Source organism: Athene noctua, chromosome 4 (genome assembly GCF_965140245.1).
Source record: "Athene noctua chromosome 4, bAthNoc1.hap1.1, whole genome shotgun sequence".
Classification (NCBI taxonomy): Eukaryota; Metazoa; Chordata; class Aves; order Strigiformes; family Strigidae; genus Athene; species Athene noctua.
Window position 1 is genome coordinate 50,511,750 of NC_134040.1, and position 18,981 is coordinate 50,530,730.

Below are 18,981 nucleotides of genomic sequence, written 5' to 3' on the forward strand. Positions count from 1 at the left end.
GAGGGGCTGCCCCAAGGACTGGCTGAATCGCCTCATCCTTTCCTGCGGGTTTTTCTCATTATCTGGTGGGCAATTCCCTTGCATGACACCACAGTGCTGAAACTTGTGAGCCACTGCATGCTTGGCCCTACAGCATATCTGTGGTGTTGAGGTGCTCCTCCCACAGGTCTCCCCTTCAATAAGCACCGGCCTCTGCATTTTTGCATCAGAAGCATTTAGAAAATGGTAAATATTGCTGACACAATGTGGCAGGAGCCATCACAGTGATGTGCAACTCCCATGGATGGTTCGTGTGGCACCATCTTCCTCCTGGGGCTGCTTTGTTGCTCTTGCAAAACACTTGCTTGCAGAAAGAGGCTCCCCAAGACAAGGGCGAACCATGTTACAGAGATGTCTTGTGTGCACAACTTCTGGGGAGCAGGCACAGGGAGCTCTGGCAGTCCAGCTCCAGGGCTGTGGGCAGCACCAGAGGGAATCATGCTACAGCGGGGCAGCACGGCCAGCCCTTGGCTAGGGGAGAAGCCAGGGCAGGGGGATGGTTTGGCAGCCCTGAGACACTGAGGGTTAGCTCCCCACCTGGGCAGAACTTGGGCTTTATTTGCCCTTCCCAGCTCTCCCCGGGGTGGGTACTTTGCCATTCTGTGTTACGCAGGGGGAGATCAAGTCAGAGGAGATGTTTGCTGAGAACCAGCACGGCGAAGCCATCCTGTGTGGTTCAGGCATGCGAGCCCCTAGCTTTGAGTACCCCACTGTTGGGTGGCCAGCGGGACGCTGGGTTTTGGGTGATGGCGCTCACCTCAGGGACCAGCTGTGGGGCTGGATCTGGAGAGTGGCCAGGAGGTCCCAGAGCCACACAGTGTCTCTGCCCTCTTCTGACAGGTAAGGGTGAGCCCTACATGGCCTGGGCTTCTCCAAGAAATCTCTGTTTTCTGAGCCGAAACTTATAATGACCAAACTTTGCTTTTTGCACTCACAGTTCCTTGGCCAGGAATAACAATCAGTGAGTATGTGGGACTGGGACAACAGCAACCATCAACACCTCTCTGACTCCACTAACGTTATGAGCAGCCATCCCAATGATAGAGAATTGTAATGTAGCATCAACTCCTCCAGAAACCCTGTCCCTCCCTGCCACAGGAGGAGGTGGGGTCATTAAAACACTTATATGGGTATTTTGAGCTAACTCTTTAGTAAGGAATATGGGTCACGGTTTGTTGATGCAACAACGAAGCTGCAGATCCCCAAAGTTTTCTCTCTTTGGCTGCTGCTCTGCTACCTGACCTGGCAGGCTTGGTTTAGGTAGCACCAAGTTCTGCACTCTTAAACTGGGACCAAAGTGATATATTGTCCAGCATCTCTCCCATTTTGTCATTGTGGAAAGTGGTTTATGGCATTTTAGGACTCTACCATGTTTTGAGCAGCTACTTCTGCACTAGGGTACCAGAATTATCCCCTGGGGAAATAAATTACTTATTCCTTGCAGCTGCTGAAAGCCCTGGGTGTGAGCTGGGCAGCATGAGCATCACCTGCAGACTGGTCCCCTTCCTCACAAATTGCTGTTCATGTCCTACCAGCTGGCCAGAAAGCTTTTCTGAGCCTGTCTCTGTGGGTGTTTGGGCTGTCAAGACAAGGCAAAAACACTTGCTGCTCCTTTTAGGCAAGTGCTGTATGCAGTATAAAAGAAAAACTAAGTTAAAAAGAGGTATGAGCCCATTACTTGCTGGGTTTTTGTGTAGTTGAAGTTGATGGCAGGGGTGCTGCTGGCCCAAAAGAGCAAACTCTGGTCTGAGCATCTGGGGAAAGGAGTCACTGGGAAAGCAAATAGCCCTGTTGTTGTCAGAGGCAGATAAACTAACGCTTTTAACCTGTTTCATAATGCTTTTATGAATCTAGTAAGAGATTTTTTAAGAAAAAAAAGACAGAAGTTAGTCATTTATTTCTGTGCTGGATTAACCTGCTCTTCACAAACAAATTGCTTGCCCTACAAGTTAGATGCCTGGCAGGGAGGCAGAAAACACCCTGCGTTCCCCTGAACGGCTGGGCAATGCTGTGGGCTGACTGTGGCAAGATTGGAGGTGTTTTTCCAATTTTTATGAAACCCACCCTGCTACACGTCAATTAATGAACACTTACGTGCTTTCCTCTCTGCAGGAGCCTGGGCATTGCTCAGCTGGGCTACGAGCACCAGGGAGGTCAATGATGGGAGCTGTTTTATTCAGTGCCACTGGTTTTTAGTGCCTCCAGCAATTCATGGCACAGTTTCTCCCTCACAGCCCTGCTTTCCCTGGTTGGAAGCTTTTAGTGATGTTACTCCCACTCTGCCACTGTGTCTGCAATGCATTGCTGTTTAATTACTGTTGTACCAGCCGTGAAGTTAGTGTGACTAACTGCTTGAGACAGTTGTGGTTGGGAAGGGTATTTGTCTGGCAGAGGTATTTGGTTTGGGTTTAATTTTTCAATCTGTCCTTTTTGCACTGCCTGCTCCAACCTTATGGCACTCTTTGCTTTGGGTTTTGCAAGCTGCCTGGCAGAAAGGTGCTGGAGGTGGCCTAGGGTTTGCTGGGCATCCTGATGAGTAAACAGACTGATCAGGAAGGGTTTCTCTGAGCAGCAAAGGTATTTAGAAAAAAAAAACAAAACACAACAAACCCACAACAAGGACTTTGCTTCTTCTTCAAGATCTCTGCAAATGGGTTAGAGAGCTGCAGAGATGAAAATTCATGAGGTGAATGTGCTTCATCCCTGTTGCAGTGTTGAGGGCAGGAAGAAGAAGACCAATAAACAAAAATAAAAGCAAAACCAGGCAAAAAGCCCCACTTCTACTACAAGAGTAGAAAAGGAAAGTGATTTCTGCCTGACTTGGCAGAGGACTGGGTGGGAGTCCCTTGGGGGAGTGTTGTTGACCGTGTCAATGCTCCTGGGTGGCATTAGCTAAGAGCAGCCCTGCTGCTGTACCTGTCAGCCCGGGCTTTCTCAAGACAACTGGTTTCAATAACAAAATAATTGTTGTGGTTTGTGTTTATTTAGTTGTGGTTTTTTAAACAGCAATTGATTATGTTTTGGGTCATTATTTTCCTCCCACAGGGTCCCCACGTAAGCAATGACAGTGGCTTTGCCGTCATGGGGTGCAATGCCAGTGCCTTCCAGGCACGCTCACAGAGTGCTGTGCAGGCTGCTGCCAGCAAAAGTTTTGTTTTCCCCAGGCAGGGTAGGGACTTGGGGCATTTCCTGATTTTATTTTCTCTCTGCTGGTGTGGTGCAACACGTAGCTTCTCCATCCCAAAAGCTGGAAGCTCTCCAGGCAACCAGGGGCAGCTTCTGGTGCAGAGCAAAGGGGACACATCCTTCATGCTGGGCTGGGATGGAGAGGGCTGTCGGCTCAGGGATGGATACACAGGGAAGGTCCTGAGAGCTCTTTTGGAGAAGTGGCCTGTTGCTAAAACAAAATCCTTAATAATGGATTGTCCTGGTTTCAAACCACGACATGGATACAATCTCTTTAATGGCTTGGTGTGATCATTTGCCTGATTAGTCAGTGGGGAGGAAGATGGGCAGAATTGGGTTGTTCCATACATAATTAAAGCTAGCAGGAGCCCAAACGCCAATGTTAATAAACACTTCCATGAAATAAATACAGAGGGCAGAGCAGGCATGTGGCTGCCCAAAGCCTCCTGCTGAGTTAGGCAGCGTTTTCTCACATGCTTTTGGAGTCAAAATGCAGTGAGCGTGAGTGGGTTTTGGCCGGCCAGCCAAACCAAGGGCTGGGGAGCCGGTAGCCAAATGCCCTACCCAGCCATCGTGCTGGTGTGTGTCACGTCCCGCTCAGATGAGGGGGACAAGTGACTCAGATTCGTAAATCCCCAATTGAAGTGGACAACAAGGCTCCAAGTTCAAGCATTTATTAACTACCTACAATGTACTTATTGAACACACGATAATTGGCTAAATACAGAGCAAGTTGTGGCGAGCAATATAATATGCTTTGCATTTCTTAATAGAAAAAGGAAAAGAGGGAGATAGAGGGAATGGGGGAATACAGATCACCGGTCTGGGTTCCTGCGCTGATCCCGCCGCCGAGGGTTCTAGGAGGCAGCCGTCTTTTTCGCTGGCATCCGTCTTCTTCGCTTCACTGCTCTCTCCAGACGGCCGGGGGGGGGGGGGGGGGGGGGGGGCAGGGAGAGGGGGGCAGAGAGAGAGACAGTCCTTTCTTCTCCCCTTTGATTTATACCCACTTTCCTTGGGTCTGTCCCCTAGGTTGACCCACAGACCTACGTATCCCATGTACAGGGAGGGGCAAGGTGTTTCATGGGATGATGTAATTAGCATGATCATGACAGCCCTCGTTAGCATATTGAGGGGTGTTAACTTTAATATGCATTTCGTGGATAATGAAGCAAAGTTCATTCACTGGACACATGGCCCTTGAAATCTGCCCAGGTGCCCCAGAGCAGAGCCGTCCTGTCTCCACAGGGCTCTCTCCCCCAGCTGCATGGGGCAGCGTTATCAGCTTCGGCCTCCACAGCATGCACCCTGTGACTCAGAGTTTTGTCTTGCGAGTGTTTGAGGCATTTCTTCAATCAGCCTCAACTTTTGCTTTCCCAGGTTGTTTGTCTTAGTTTCTCACAGGCCTGGTTTCTCGTCTCTCAGAGCATGCAGAGAGAGAGATGAGATGTTTCTATCCCAGCATTTTGTGCCTGGTGAGGCTGCTATTGTTCACAGAAGACACCCCAGGCTTGCTTTTTTTAATAGCTTTGCTGTCCCTGTGTGGCACTTTAGGGCATCCCCTAATACCCATCAGCTTGGTGGGGTTCAGCAGCCCCAGAGCCACCACCAGGCAGATGGAAACTCCCTGGTCAGGGCTTGGATGGGCACGTTTGCAGGCGAGGGAATAGCAAGGAGCTGAACATCCTACGCCCTTTGTCTTCATCTGCTGATTGCCAGCAAGGCTTCAAGTTTTTTAAGCCCTTGATAGCCAAGGGGACAGAACACCACAGCAGCAAGTGATGCCTCCTCCCAAAAATGTGCAGGGTGAATCCCTTGCCAGAAGCTTTATGCTCAGAGTGTGAAGGGGTGAGTGATGCGGGCTGATCTGGAGAAAGCCTGGGCTTGGCTTCCTGCTCCCTCCAGCATGCCCAGGCTTTCAGCATTGGGAAATACCCTTGGGGTATTGCAGTGCACACTTCTCACCCGGAAAGCTGCAATGATAATAACAACTGATGTTTTATTTTCCCTTCTTTTTTTCATATCTATCAGCACATTTCCTAGAAGAAGCACACATCAGAAATGTTCTTGGCTTACTTAATTGTATTTATCCAATTTTTCTTGGAAACTCAGAAGGTTACTGTAATTGTTAGCCCTTACTATATGCATCCTGAATTTGACGGATACAAATGTGATGCCAAAATGGAGCGAAAGCTCGGGCTGGTCTTTAGCGCCTTGTGCCTGACAGAGACTAAACTGATTTACGGGAGGGATGGGACAGAGCCCTCTGTCCGACCAGGGCCCAGGGGTTCAGTGGTGACTGTGGCTGGTCCCCAGAGCTGCTGCCTTGGGTATCACCTGCAGCAAGAAGCTGAAATGGAAACACATCTACGTACAGAATGATGTACCAGGGGAGGCAAGAGAATTTCCTGGCAATGACAAGTATATGAATGAGATGTGGGTCCCTCATTCCAACAGAAGAGGATAAAAACCAACTGTTAATTATTCTGGAGAATAAAGCATGATGTAACAGGGTAATGGGTGGGTGGAAGCGGTGTCTCAGTGTCTGTGAATTCGCTGCTACAATGCAGCAGGATCCAGCCCCAGGTTGGTGATAACTGCCTGTGTGTTACTGTAGAGAGTATGTTCCACATCGATGCAGAGAAAGGGTGTTCGTCTTGCCCAATGACATGTGCCTTGCACAGAAAAAAGGCAACTTATACTTTCTTCCTAGTTCTGTCCCCAGAATAACAATGTCTTGCTACCCCATGCAAGCCTCTACAGTTCCATCTCCTTTCTCACATCACGAGGAAACCAAGAAGAGACTCAGGGGCTACAGATGCTCTCCAGTACAGAAAGGAACCAGCATGAATGGGCGTTTCTTGTTTTCACTTAAGGTCAGGTCTGGTGGGCGTGGCAACTTGACTGCTAAGGCTGTCTGCAAACTAATTACTCTGGGGCCTAAATTAGCTTTAAATTGATTTCTCCCAATTTTGCCCATTAATTCTCTGCCTCTTGTGGAATCTTCCCTTTCCAGATGGAGCCCCTCTGCCCCATTGGTAAGGCCACTGATCCTTTTGTATCCCTCTATTTAATTTATTGTTTTCCTTTGATCATCACTTTAGCTCATCTATGTTTTATTGCTACAGCACAGGCTGTTTTAATTTGCTGGTTTATCTTTGCACAGCAGAGCTCTGTGTCCCGAGGTATCTTTCTCTGTTTTCCTTGGTGTATTTAGTTCTTGTTCTTCGTAAAAAACGCCAGATCTGGGCTCAGGGGATTTTCCCGTTGTTTTCCCATGTGGGTTTGCCATCCTCCTACCTCCTAAGCCAGGGCTGCTTCGCCCACAGCACCCCAAAACTCAGCCGGTGCTTGGCAGGGTTAGGCTCAGTTTGGCAGGCAGGCAGGGAAGCTGCGGGGGTCTCATATGGGCAGGGGAGCAGGATTTGGGGTATGGAGCAGGGAAGCTGGGGCTGCAGGGGTGCCCAGAGGCCCCACCTTGGGTAATGGGCTAGAGTCTCCAGCTAGCTGAATATCCAAATACCCACAGAAAGACATCTTCGGGAGCACTTGATGAGTGGTTTTGGTGTTCTTGATTCATTTTTTCGACCGTTAACTCCCAGGACTAAAGCAGGGATCACTTCTCTCTCTCCTGCCTGTAAAGCCAGGGCCATGCCCCTTCCCAGCCCTCCCCACTGCACTGGGGGTGCAGAAAACCTTTCCAGCAGCAGTGAGGGTGCTTTTTAAAGTCTTTATTATGGTTGCAGGAATACATTGGTGGTGCTGCCAGGTGACAGGGAGCCACAGGCTCGGTGTCATGTTCCTCACCTAGCACAAAGAAAAGCAGCCTTCTGCGGGTGTGTCCTCCAGCCTCCTTTCCTCCTGCTCTTTTTCCATCCATGCATCACCAGAGAAGTCATCCCTGATGCTGGTGTGCCAGACTCCGGCCCCAGCTGCTCACCTCTAGGCACCTAACCCAGCAGGCAGGATCCTCCATCGCACGCCTTTCCCAGCTCCAAGCTCACCTGCAAAACAGGGAGGAAAGGAGCCGAGGGGCAGCCCCAGGGTGCAGGGGCTGGCCACCAGCATGGCACGGGGTTGTGTGGGGCCACAGCTTTACCTTGGATGCGCAGTAGAGGGGAGGTGAGTTATGGGAGCAGCAGGTAGAGGCAAAGTCAGCTCGCTGCTCCACCAACTGCCCCAGCAGCTCGGGGCCAGCCTCTGGCATCATCTGTGTCAAACTCTCCCGCAGCCTGTGGTGTGGGGATGGGTGGGTTTTAGCGGGGACCCGAGGGCATTAAATACCCCTATGGCATTTTCGGGGGGGGTGGAGGGTGGTGGTGGGGTGGGGAGTGTGAGTGGATGCATCACGCTTCCCCATATTTTGCTGCTACTTAGACTCAAAACCACTGTCTCCATTCGTGCATCCTCAGAATTTTGGCCAAATTCTGATTGCATTCGCTGATCCAGTTTTGGGCAGGGGGCAAAGGCTTACCTCTTCTTGAAGTCAAGGAAATTTAACTCAGTGTACTGCCCGCAGAGCTGGTTGGCCTTTTCCAGAAAGCGGGGCAGCTCTTCTCCCATCTGCTGGCGCTGAGTGGCAGAGGATGGCTGTAAGCAGGCTGGGAAAAACCTCTGCAGGGATTTTGAGGGAGATGGGGCCAGGGTGGGAAGATCAGAGTGAGACAACAGAGCCATCCACTCCCCTCACCTTGCTGTCCAGGCAGGCAGAGGTGTCCTTTGCAGAGCAGCACTCCCCCCTGACATTTTCGCTGGCATCGTATAGTTTGCCAAGGAAGGTGTCGGGGACACTGGTGTGTCTCCGTGCTAGCTCAAACAGGTACCTGGAGTGGGAAAAATGAGTCGCCGTATGAGTTTTCATTACCAGTGCTGCTCAACGTGGGATGGGGCCTGCTTTTTGCATCTTGTACAGCTCCTGGGGGCGACACCTCTGAGAGAAGAGAGAATGCTCCCCTGGTTATCCTAATAATAATCAAAGCATATAATGAAGACAAGTGGAGAAGGAAGGGTCAGGTACTCAGTCAGCATGGGTACCACTCACCTCTTGGCATGGAGAGCCCCATCCTCACTGCACAGCTGCTTGTTCATTGGCTTCTGAGCCTCTGGCAGTTTGGGGGCAGGTGCTGGTGGCAAAGCCGAGATGCAGAAATAGTTTTGCATGAGGTTTGTCCCCTTGCAGCAGTCAGCAAACCTTTCGTCTTGGGTTGACAGTGAACTGCAGACCTTAGCTGTGTGCTCTGATAGCTGCAAAGAGGGGAGCAGAGGGTGTGTGTGATTCAGTATCCTGCTGGGGCTGGTGAGGCTGCAACCCCCTCGCTGTGATGGGGTTCACTCCCTAAGCCCCTGCTGTGAGTTGGGATGTGGTTTTGGGGTGGGGTCCTGTCTCCCCTACCTTCTTCTGCATGCAGTCCTCGGCCACTGAGTCACAGCACTCGGAAAACACCTCAGCAGCATCTTCTGCCAGGGGGAAGAGGTCCTCGAAGGAAGCACTGGGCATCTTCTGAGCAAGCGAGGTGAGGTAGCTGGGCAGGCACAAGGCATAAAAGGGGCTTAGGGAGCTCAGCTCCTCTTCCCCTGCTAACAGCTCAGAGAAGGGCTTTTGCCACATAGACATGCAGGAGGGAGATGATGCGGAGCCACGGGGCTCGCTCTGTGCTGCCGCTATACACAGGGCATTCCCACTGGATGCTACAACACACTTGTTTTTACATCTTAATTAAAATTTAGCTTTGTGAACGCTGCCTCAGAACAGGATCTGCAGCTGGAAACAGGAACACGCTCCCACCCTGACCCATGTTCAAGGAGAGAAAAGGTCATTTCCCCCTTTTACCTGAAGGTGACTTTGCCCTTCCCATATGCCGTGAAGCGGGAGCAAACCCGGTTTGACATCAGGGTGAGGAGGGAGAGGGTCTTCCTTTCCAGTTTCTGCCACAAAAAGAAGATGGAGGTGTCCTCCAAGGGAAATGCAAGCCTTTCCCAGCCACCACCTCTCCTTGGGCTGTCAGTATGGTTCTCACCCGGCTCGCCAAGGAGCAAGGATGAGGATGAGTCCAGGGGTCCAAAGGGTCTCACCTCCTTCAGGAAGCAGGCAGTGGGTTCAGGGGAGATGCAGCAGGTAGAGACCATGGAGAGGAAGGTCCTGGTGGAGCCAAGGAGCACAGGCAGGGGCGCCTGGCCATAGCTGCTGGCATACTCGTGGAGAAACCTGTGGTGGATGTGGGCTGAGAACACCCGGCACTCTGTGATCGGGTGCTCAGGTGCAGGAGATGTAGGGGTTTTGGGGTGTTAGGGGCTGGGAGCACTCTCCAGGTACCACCCCGTGCTTCTGGCTTATTGTGTCAATCCATTGCTCAGGCTGGTGGCCCTTCTCCAGCCACTCGCACAGGCACTGTCACCCCTCATCGCATTGGTAAAATCCTGTTCCCGGGGCTTGGGCAAATGCAGGACACTCTGACCTTTTACTCTGATGCACCGGTAGCCCCACAGCCATGAAGGCAGAGGGGTGAGACTGGGACAGGTTTGCTTGGTGAGCACCCAGACGTCATCTGGCACCGGCACACACCTGGGCTCAACCGGACATTACTGGTGAGACTGAGCACAATCCCCAGTCCGGCTTACCTGTCGGCAAAGTCTTTGGGGTCCTTTTTGAAGGCCTGGCAGAGCTCTTCGTTGGAGGGCTGGACGTAGCGGGGCAGCTCCTGGGGCGGGTGCTGCAAAGCGGCCAGACACAGCTTCTGCTCCAGCCCCTCTTGGGCGCAGCACCCAGCCGTGCCAGCATGGGCTGGGAAAGGCGAGTCCTCACCACAGGATTTGGCTGACAGAGCTGAGGACTGTGGGAGGGAGAGGAGGTTACATGCCAGGGGCCATCCTGTCCCCCCACTCCCAGTTTTGGGGTCCATCACCCAGCTTCGGTCGGCCTCACCCCGGCATCGTAGCAGGAGGGGTCAGCACCTTCAGCGCAGCAGGTTTCAGCCAGGGAGACGATTTCGCCAACGAGGTGACTGATCTCCTCAAAAGTGGCATTGGAGAATTTTCTGCTGTTAGCGATAATGGTTCTGGGAGCAGGGAGCAAGGAGAGGATGAGCTGGTGGCAGGTTTATTTCTCTTATAAAAAAAAAAATCACATTGCAGCATCATTCTGTCAAAACGGGGTTTAACACTGTCAGCTGGAGAGGAGCAGCTGCAGCACTGCAAGAAATAGCAGCATATTCCTTGGAAAACAGCTTGGAAAGACCCAGAGCGGGTCTCAGGCTGGGGGCTGCCCTTTCCAGGGGATTGTGGGCCATCTCTGTTAGAATTGCTAATTATTTAGGCACCTAATTTGTTTTGAGGAGTTCAAAAATAAAGCAAACTTTTCTCCTGTTACAAGCCATTGGAGTCCTCATTTGCAGGGAGTGAACAAATCTTCTTTCTAAGATTATTTTTATTTAATTTTTTGTGGTCTTAGCTTAGGTGCTGAGTGTCCTGGGAGGGCAAATATGGCAGGAGGTACCTACAGGGTTCGGAAGTTCTCCTTCCCCAGGGCCTTGAACTCCTGACAGACTTTGTCCCGGACATAAGCTTTACCTGTAAGTGCAGAAAAAGGATTTGAGAGCAGGATTTGTGCCTTGGCTCGCTTGGGTGCAGCCTGGGTGGTGCCCAGGGAGCTGGGACCGGGCGAGCCTGCATCTCCTGGGGCTGGGGTTTGGGAAAATGCTGGGTTTGCTTTCGCTGGCAGTAACACCTCTGATGCCCTCTCTTTGGGTGGCAATGGAGCTCATTTCCATCAATCTTTCTCCTTGTAACAAAAAAAACACCCGACAACAACAAAGCAGCATGACTCGCTTAATTGACTCTCCTACCTACAGAAAATAACTTGGGTCTTTTGCTTTTTGCCAGGGAAAACGATCATTTGGGGAACTGCCTGTTCCCACTTGACCCTCTATTTTTCTCTCACGTTCTGCTTTCCTCCCTGACAGCAGCAGCATGGGAATGAGAGATGCTACACCACCACAAAATGTGGTCCAAAGGCTGCAGGGCTCTCGCTTTATTCCCTTGAGGATTATTATTTTTTCATGCAATTGCTTCTTTTCTCAAGTCATAGTCCCTGAGGAGATGCTGCTCCAGCTCTGCAGGGAAAGGAGCAGGGGAAAACCCTTCGCTGTAGCTGGGACAACTACAGGTAAAACATTAGATGTGTTCACCCCTTGACCAAATGGACATTTCTGTGTGTTTGAAATGCATGGTGTTAGTTTTTCTGACAGGTTTTGGAGAGTGTAAAGGCTGGGAGCTCTTGAGACGGAAACCCAGAGGTCAGGAACACCCAGCAGTGAAGACATCCCCAGCAACTCTCTCATCCCTGGAAAAATGGCATTGATTTTTGCTACAAATGACATTGGTTAGACTTTGGTACTGGCAGGGTAAATATTGATACCAACTATTTACTGGCATTACAGTGCAGAGCAGGGTCATTTCCCCAAAACTGAAGGGTTATGTGCTGTTACACTGAAGGTCACATTGCTTCAGTGGGAAAGAAAGGGTGAGGGGACTTTTGCAAGGCTGGTAGCACCAGGGAATAAAAAGAGGAAGCTGTGGTAAAAGGCAATTCCCTTTCCTTGCAGAAACAGTGGCTATTGGTCCTGCTGTAGAGTGCCAACTTGTTGCATTTCTTTTTGTTTTCATAAAGTGTTATGGGAGAAGTAAGTTCCAAGGGAGCTTTTTGGCAAGTGGATGATTCTGGAGCTGTAAAGGCAGCAAGGGGTGGCACAGAGCATTGTTTCCATCTGAGGGGTGGGTTTTACAGTGAAATGGTGCTTGTGAAGGGGGTCAGAAAATCTTGTTTTCCCTTGCACAGGGAAGAAGCCAGGCCCTGTGACACTGTCCTCTCCTCCTCCCTCTGCCCCCAACCCAAGCCCAGCCTCTTCCTCTCCCAGCTCCTCCAGCATCACCCCAAAGGGACGTCCCAAGTGCCGAAACATGCCTTCCCCCCATGCTTTCCCTTTCCCCTCTCTGATTCCTACCCGGTGAGTCGCCAGTGGGCTGGGGAGAGGGGAGGCTGAAAAACCACCGAAAACCACCAGAGCTGATGGTCCCCAGCTTCGTACCCCTTGTTTGTCCCCAGGGAAGAGCAAAGCCCCAGGTGTGTGATAAATGTCCTTACCTCTGTGCTCGGCGTGCGTGGTGGCTAAAAGCAGCAGGAGGGTGAGAGCTACCTTCATGTTGGGGCTGGTTTCCTTCCTCCTGCTGAAGAATGGCACTGGGAAACCCATCCCAGCTTTTATATGGATGGGTTGCCAATTACCGGGTGAATGATTAATCCCATTGGTGGGGTAGAGGGTGAGCATCCTTGGCCTGCCTGCCACAGCCTGGGTGCCAGCGCCTCCAAAATCAGACTGATTTTAATCATTAACTTGGCAAAATGGGGATGCATTGCTGCAGGACCTCAGGCAGGGTCCTCCTGCCTGTGATGGATGATGGGCGCAACATGAACGACAAGAGGAGATGTGCCGGGCAAAGTATCCCGGGCAAAGTGGCAAAGCCATGTGTGGTCAGGCCAATAAATGGTCCTCCCAGCCCCGTGTGAGGAAGGACCCCAGACTTTTTGGGTGCAAGCAGACCATGTTCTCTCCGGGTGGTGATTAGGTGGGGACAACTGCTCCGTGAGGAGATGGTGGCCTGATGCAATGCCCTGCTCTGCCATGACCATGTTGCACAGATGCTAGGTCAGGGTGGCTCGCACTCAAAATGACCGATGGACAGGGGTTGCACATGCAGGTGCCCAGCAGTTTGCTGCTTTCTGAGAGCATGAATTGCTTTTTCCCCTCCTTGGGCTGACAGCGGAGCCCCCTGGGAGCTGCAGCAGAAGAGGTGGCGGGTGCTGTACATGGCACAGCAGGGTGCTTGGGCTCGGGGAAAGAGAGACCATGGAACCACTAAGGTCAGAGCAGCTTATTTATTCAGCCTTTGGAAGGCAGACAGCAGGCATCATGACCCAAGAGTGCTGTAAAATAAATATCTAGCAAATACCACCCTGGGTTACTGGTGTTTGCTGAAGCAACTGGCTCCTCTTGAGTGGCTTCCCGTGGGCGGACAGACCGATGACACCCTGGGGCTTTTTAGCAGCTTAGTCGTGGCTAGAGCAACCAGATCTTAAATATCCCTTTCACCAGGCAAGAGTACAGAGAGTTTGCAGCTGTTTGGGGCGTGTGAGATGGCTGCTGCTAGTCTTGGGCCACCCTCCAAATCTTGCAGTGGTGAGCTTGTTTCTTGGGACAGTCGTGCAATAGTTGTGGTTTACAGGTGGCTCTGGATTAAAACAGAGGTGAGAAGGACTGTGTGCACCTCCAGATGTGTGAAGTGAGTTTTCTTGCTTTTGCTGGGACTAAAGGTGCTTTTCCCCTGTGGCCAGGCCCACCTAGGTGTATGTGCCAGCTGAGATGCTCTTCCGTACAGCGGCAATATTTTTAGACCTGGGGAATAATAGAACCAGAAGCAGCAGCATACTGTGGATACTCGGAAGGATTCAGGGCCATTAGAGTTCAGAGGAGGGTTTGATTACGCTGTGCTTGTGGAAGCAGTCTAGGTAATGGGCTATTTGGGTATAAACACAGATATTTAGTCTCTTTTGTGACTACTCTGTATGAATCAAGTTGTAATTTCCCAGAAGCTTGATGTTGAGTCGCCACCTATTCAGCCTGTTTTGAACAAAAACGTGTGTATGGTTTAAACCAGATGGAAGATAATTGATGTAAAATCACTGCAATCTAGGGGTATGTGTAACAACTCATCAGGATGTGAAAAATTATGAAAACTGGTGGTGTGCTAGGCTGAAACCAGCCAGTCCTCCTTCCTCAGGCATGGCAGGGGCCTCCTGCCTGTGTCCCTCACCAGATTTGGCCCCTCTGGGATCCTGCTTCACCATCCTGCTGCACTTGCATCATCTGGGACTTGGGTTCTGCACTGTGCCTCTCCAGGACACAATGAGAGGGGGATGGGTGCTCTCACCTGTCCTCGGGCACTTCTATAAGGGGTGTGTGTGTATTGATGCCCAATTACAGGAGATGTGCATATGTCAGGTATGCATATAAGATGCCCCATATATGATGTTCCCCTGTCTCTAGTCTCATCTTTACAGCAAGGGAAGTTAATTATAAAATCACAGAATGGTTTGGGTTGCAAGAGACCTTAAAGATCATCTAATTCCAACCCCTCCGCCATGGGCAGGGACACCTTCCACTAGACCAGGTTGAAGAATTAGAGAGGAAAATCCAAGTGAGACCAAGAAACACATCAGAAAATACTCAAGCGAAAACATAAACACCCACCTAATGTAACGAAATGCTGTATATTTGCCAGGAAGGTGGTCCTGCCTCTTGTCCTTGCTCAGCAGCTGCTCAGGTCATGCCTGCCTGCTCACCCCATGCAGTGACAAGGGCATGATTTTGGAGGTAGTTCCTTTCAGACTGCTTGCATAAGTCCTTGTCATGCATAATAATTAAGAGACCAGGCTGTACCAGGCTGTGTCTCCTGGTACACACCAGTGCCAGCACACTGGTGCTGGCCCATGCCTCCATGTCTCCTTCCCCGAGAAACCATCCCATGAGTGTGGGCAGCATCGATGAACCCCTCCATGCCAGGGTGTTAAACACTGCAGGATCGGCAGCATCCAACACTGCTGGGAAATGTCAGCAGTTATCCTGGGAAGCTCAGCTCCAGAGAGTGCCTCAGCAAGTTGTACAGCATCGGGGTAAATACCTGCCCCTGCAGCTGCTGGGCTAGGGTGTCTGGGGCGGGGGGGGGGGGGGGGGGGGGGGCACCTACAAGCACCCTGGCTGAGCGCAAGGGTGTTTGGGGGCTCAGTCCTGGCAGCCAGGCTTCAGCAGCCAAACCATTCCCACATACGCCTGTCCCAAACCCATCCCAAATTTCTGCTGGGAGCATTGTAGAGCTCTGCAGGATCTCCTCAGAGCTAAGCTAAGCTTTCCATTTACCCCCTGAGAAATGAAAATTCACGTTATTGTCTTCTAGTGTCCAAAGTCAAACCTGGAAATAGGAAAAAATCCATCCAAAATTGTCGCTGGACCTGCCTAGAGAGCAGGTTGCAGAGAGGGAAGCAGGTCTGAGGGGATGGAATGATGGAAATCCAACCACTGCATTGTGCTCCAGACCCCAAATGTGCCCAGTCTCAGTGCACACTGTGACACGGGCAAAGCTGCCTGGCTCCAGTGCCTCCACTCCTCTTGAGGACCGTGAACCTGACCCCTCCCCAGAGCAGTCCCAGCTCCAGCACTCAAGGCTTTTGTTTCTGGCATGGTTGGTTCATGGGGTTTGGGTTTTTTTGAGGGGTTGGACTTTTTTTACGCCAGGGCTTTTCTGGATCAGTTTTGCTGGTTCACCGGCTTTTCTTCTCCCCCAGCTGCTCATGAGAGTGGCAGGTGGGTGTGCTGTTCATGCTATTTATTTCACTTCTTTTGCACCTCTACTTTTTGTTTGTGCTTTTTTATTTTTTAAATTTTATTTTTATTTTTCTGTGTTCCCTTTTTTCCCCCTTTTAAAATCTATTTTTTTCTGTATTTTCCCTCCTCCCTCCCCCAAAGTGTTTGGGTTTTTTTCCTTTTTTTTTTTTTTTTTTTTTTTTTAATCTCTTTTCCCTGGATTTTTATTTTTGTCTTTTATTCCTTTTTTCCCCCCTTATTTTTTCCTTCCCCACCCCTTTTTCTTCCAGTCTTTTTTTTTTTTTTTTTTTTTCTGTTTTGCTTTTGTCCTCTCCCAGCAGCTGAGGCAGCCCCCCAGCTGCAGGTACTCCTGAGTGGACAGGAAAGGACCTGCATCTGAGAGGGTAGGAAGGAATGCAATAGTGGGTGTGGGTGCTCTTGGGCAGTAGGGATGCAGGGAAAGGGCTAGGTGTTGTTTAGCCCCCAGGGTGCAGGGAAGCTATGGTGGGTTTGGGATTTGCTGCTGCCCTCCCTTGCCCTAAGCTGCCTACAGCCCCAAGCCGAGGGGCTGGCTGAAGCCTGCAGCCATCCCTGGGGCAGCTGGTCTCCATCAATGGCTTTGGGGTTCCCATGCCGTCTGTGGGGAGCCCTCCTCACCCCACTGTGGGGCTGGAGCTGCCAGCTTGGCTGTGCTGCTGACAGGCAGCCCCTGAGAGGGGCTGTGAGGAGCACAGCCATGCCAAGGAGACCAGCCCTGGTCCGTGTGTTTGTGCCCCGACGTCACCGTGAGCATCCCCAGGGCAGGCTGGGCTTGTGCCACGCTGCAGGGGCTCACCCCGGGGCACCGCTGAGCCCCAGGGCTGTGTGCTGCGGCTGTGGGACAAGCCCCAGGGCAAACCGAGTACCTCACTGTTGGTGTTCGCCAGGGAAGGCATCCTGTCGTGCCAGCCAACACAATGTGAGGACAGCTATTTCCCCAGGGGACAGTGAATCTGGCAAGACGTTCACCACTCGGGATGGAGGGACCTGCCCCAGGGAGCACTTATAACACCAGCCCTGGCCTCGAGCCCTGGGATGCTTCTTTGGCACATTGCACTACAGATGCTGGCACAGCCATGCCAGATTTTCCTCCAGGACCACATGGCATTGCACTGAGAATCTGTGGGACCAGGGACACGTAGGGACTGCCTGGGCTGTCACCACTCACCCCATTAGAATCCACCCAGAGAAGGGTCTGGGGAGCCACACAGAGCCCGGGGTCCCTGCAGCTGCCGCAGAGACCTCTGAGCACATTCACAGCGGGGAAGAGTTTATTGTCCCTCCTCTGCACTCTCCGACACACTCACGCTTTGCTGGCACCGTGAGCCTGGGCACCCCCAGCCCAAAGCAGGGTAAAGTTTTTTCTTTAGAGCTGCTGAGGCTTTCCCTGTGTAGGTGGGGAGCACAGACCTGTAGCCAGCACTGCAAAAATTAGGCATCTGGTGAGTAGTTGCCTAAATTCTTAATTAATTACAGCAGTAGCCTCTCAGGGCTGATTTCTAGGCTCTCCCCAGGTGTGGGTGGCTCATCTGAGGTGCTGGGCTGGGCTTTGGGGAGGGGCCTTTCTGCTCCCCAGCACTGCTGCAGCCCCTGGGAGAGAGACAGCCCCATGGCTCCTGAACACGGTAAGGAGCCAGGCGTGAGCTCGGGGGCTGCCTTCTGCCCCTGCGGCAGGACACGGGGTGTCACTGCCCCTCCCCAGCCCAACTTCTGCCTTGCTGGGGACTGCTGTGCCTTGGTGATCTGCTTTTCTCTTTGAGTGGTTAAAAAAAATACATTAAAGCTAGCTTGTTAAGTAGTGTGTGGGAATTGGCAAAAGTCAAGTCTAGGCAAGCAGCCAGAGTGGAGTTAGCATTGCACAAAGGCTGCTGAAGTTTATGTGTGTGTATAGATGTGTGTAGATGTGGGATGATGTGATGGGAAGCAAGGTGAGGCGTGTGCTTAACCCTACTCAGGGAAGATGGAGCACATCTGTGTCTCCTTGCTGAGAGGAGTGCTGCTTCAAATGCAGAAAGGGCTCTATTCATTAGCTATATAAACTCAGGCCCTATGAAACCCCCCCACCAAGCCAAACCAAAAGCCCCTCAGCTCACTGCTGGCCTCTGATGGAGCTGTGGGTGACTTGGGGCCAGGGGCTGTTGCCAGCTGGGAGCTGGGTAGGGGGCGGGTGGGGCACGCTGGCATCTGCCTCCCAAACCTCAACCGTCTGTCTCTCCTCTTCTCCATCACTGGCAAAAGAACAAAGCCAACGAGACTGATTCGGTGGCTTAGCTGGAACAGGTTGGTGTAGGGAAAACAGCGCTGTGTGTCTGTGCCCATGCCTGGCAGTGTCTGTGTCGAGCCAGGGCCGGGGACAGGACGGGGCTGGAGATGGGCCTCTGGTTGTATTTCACTTGGTACCGATCCGGTGACCCGATGTGCTGTGCAGGCCGAGTTTGTACCTGGTTTTGCTGCTGTGGGCTCTCTGCAATAATGATGTTGTATGGAATAAAGCTTGTGCCGCACTCCTGGGGCTGGTGCTGTGTCTGATGGATGGAGAGCAGCTTCTCCCAGGAAGCAGTGGGATGGGTTTCCCTGCCCACAGAGCTGCCTGGGGCAGGAGCACCAGCCTCCCCGCAGCGCTGCAGCAGCTGCACTGAGTGACGGCGAATAATGTCATTGCTAAAATAATTCAGATAAATGCATCCAAAGGCAATCAAGCCACTCCTGCTTCGTTTGTCTGCCGACGATTCCATGTGGGTTTTCCATGGAAAGCTGAGAGGTGCGTGTGCCCCTGTTTGGGAAATCAAGCTGGATGGGGGGGAGGTTTATGGCACAAAGGGCTAAAGGGCAGCAAAAGCCGCCTGTGATCTCCTCACCCAGCCTGGGCTGGGGTAGCACCTGGGGCTTTATTTCCTCTGTCCTTTTCCATGTTACACCCTCATCTCCAACCTCTCCCCCAGCCTGTCTGGGGTGCTGTCAATCACCCCCTGGCCTGCCTGGCACCCATGGGTGAGGATCAGCCTGGTTGCTCCTGACCCCGGGAAATGCCTCCCCACCCTCAGCGGGGATATGGAGCTGTGGGCCACGATGGAGCAGGGAGAAACAGGAGTGACTTGTGCTCCCAGGGAGGGTTTTGAGGCTGCACCTGCGGTGCTACCACCCTGTCATGGGCTGGGCTTTGGGATGTTTTGTTGCTCTTCTTTCTGGGAAAGGTTTGCTTCTGGTAGCTAGGATCCCGACATTGTCACACTCAGATGGGTTTAAAAATTAATTGAACAGTGATAAAGAACAACAGGGAAGAGGCAGACGTGTCCTCCTTGCAGGG

At 51.8% G+C, this 18,981-nt stretch overlaps 1 protein-coding gene across 1 annotated transcript; it reads right to left on the minus strand.

Moving 5' to 3' along the window:
* Window positions 1-6,938: 6,938 nt before the first annotated feature.
* GC (GC vitamin D binding protein) lies at window positions 6,939-12,470 on the minus strand. Its single transcript, XM_074903943.1, has 12 exons — window positions 12,362-12,470; window positions 10,719-10,788; window positions 10,145-10,277; window positions 9,841-10,052; window positions 9,295-9,427; window positions 9,053-9,147; window positions 8,615-8,744; window positions 8,264-8,466; window positions 7,913-8,045; window positions 7,697-7,794; window positions 7,322-7,454; window positions 6,939-7,226 (listed from the first exon to the last, which is right to left on the minus strand). Exons 1-12 carry the CDS (start codon window positions 12,468-12,470, stop codon window positions 7,173-7,175), a joined length of 1,503 nt encoding a protein of 500 aa, XP_074760044.1. The 3' UTR covers window positions 6,939-7,172.
* Between the last annotated feature and the right edge of the window lie 6,511 nt (window positions 12,471-18,981).

Bases quoted from the DNA above. Each gene is read 5' to 3' on its own strand.
- GC (XM_074903943.1), bottom strand. From the start codon at position 12,470: ATGGGTTTCCCAGTGCCATTCTTCAGCAGGAGGAAGGAAACCAGCCCC. The intron at 10,278-10,718 runs GTAGGTACCTCC...CCCTGCTCCCAG, and splicing joins AAGGAGAACTTCCGAACCCT to AACCATTATCGCTAACAGCA. The intron at 8,467-8,614 runs GTAGGGGAGACA...CCCTCTTTGCAG, and splicing joins AGGACTGCATGCAGAAGAAG to CTATCAGAGCACACAGCTAA.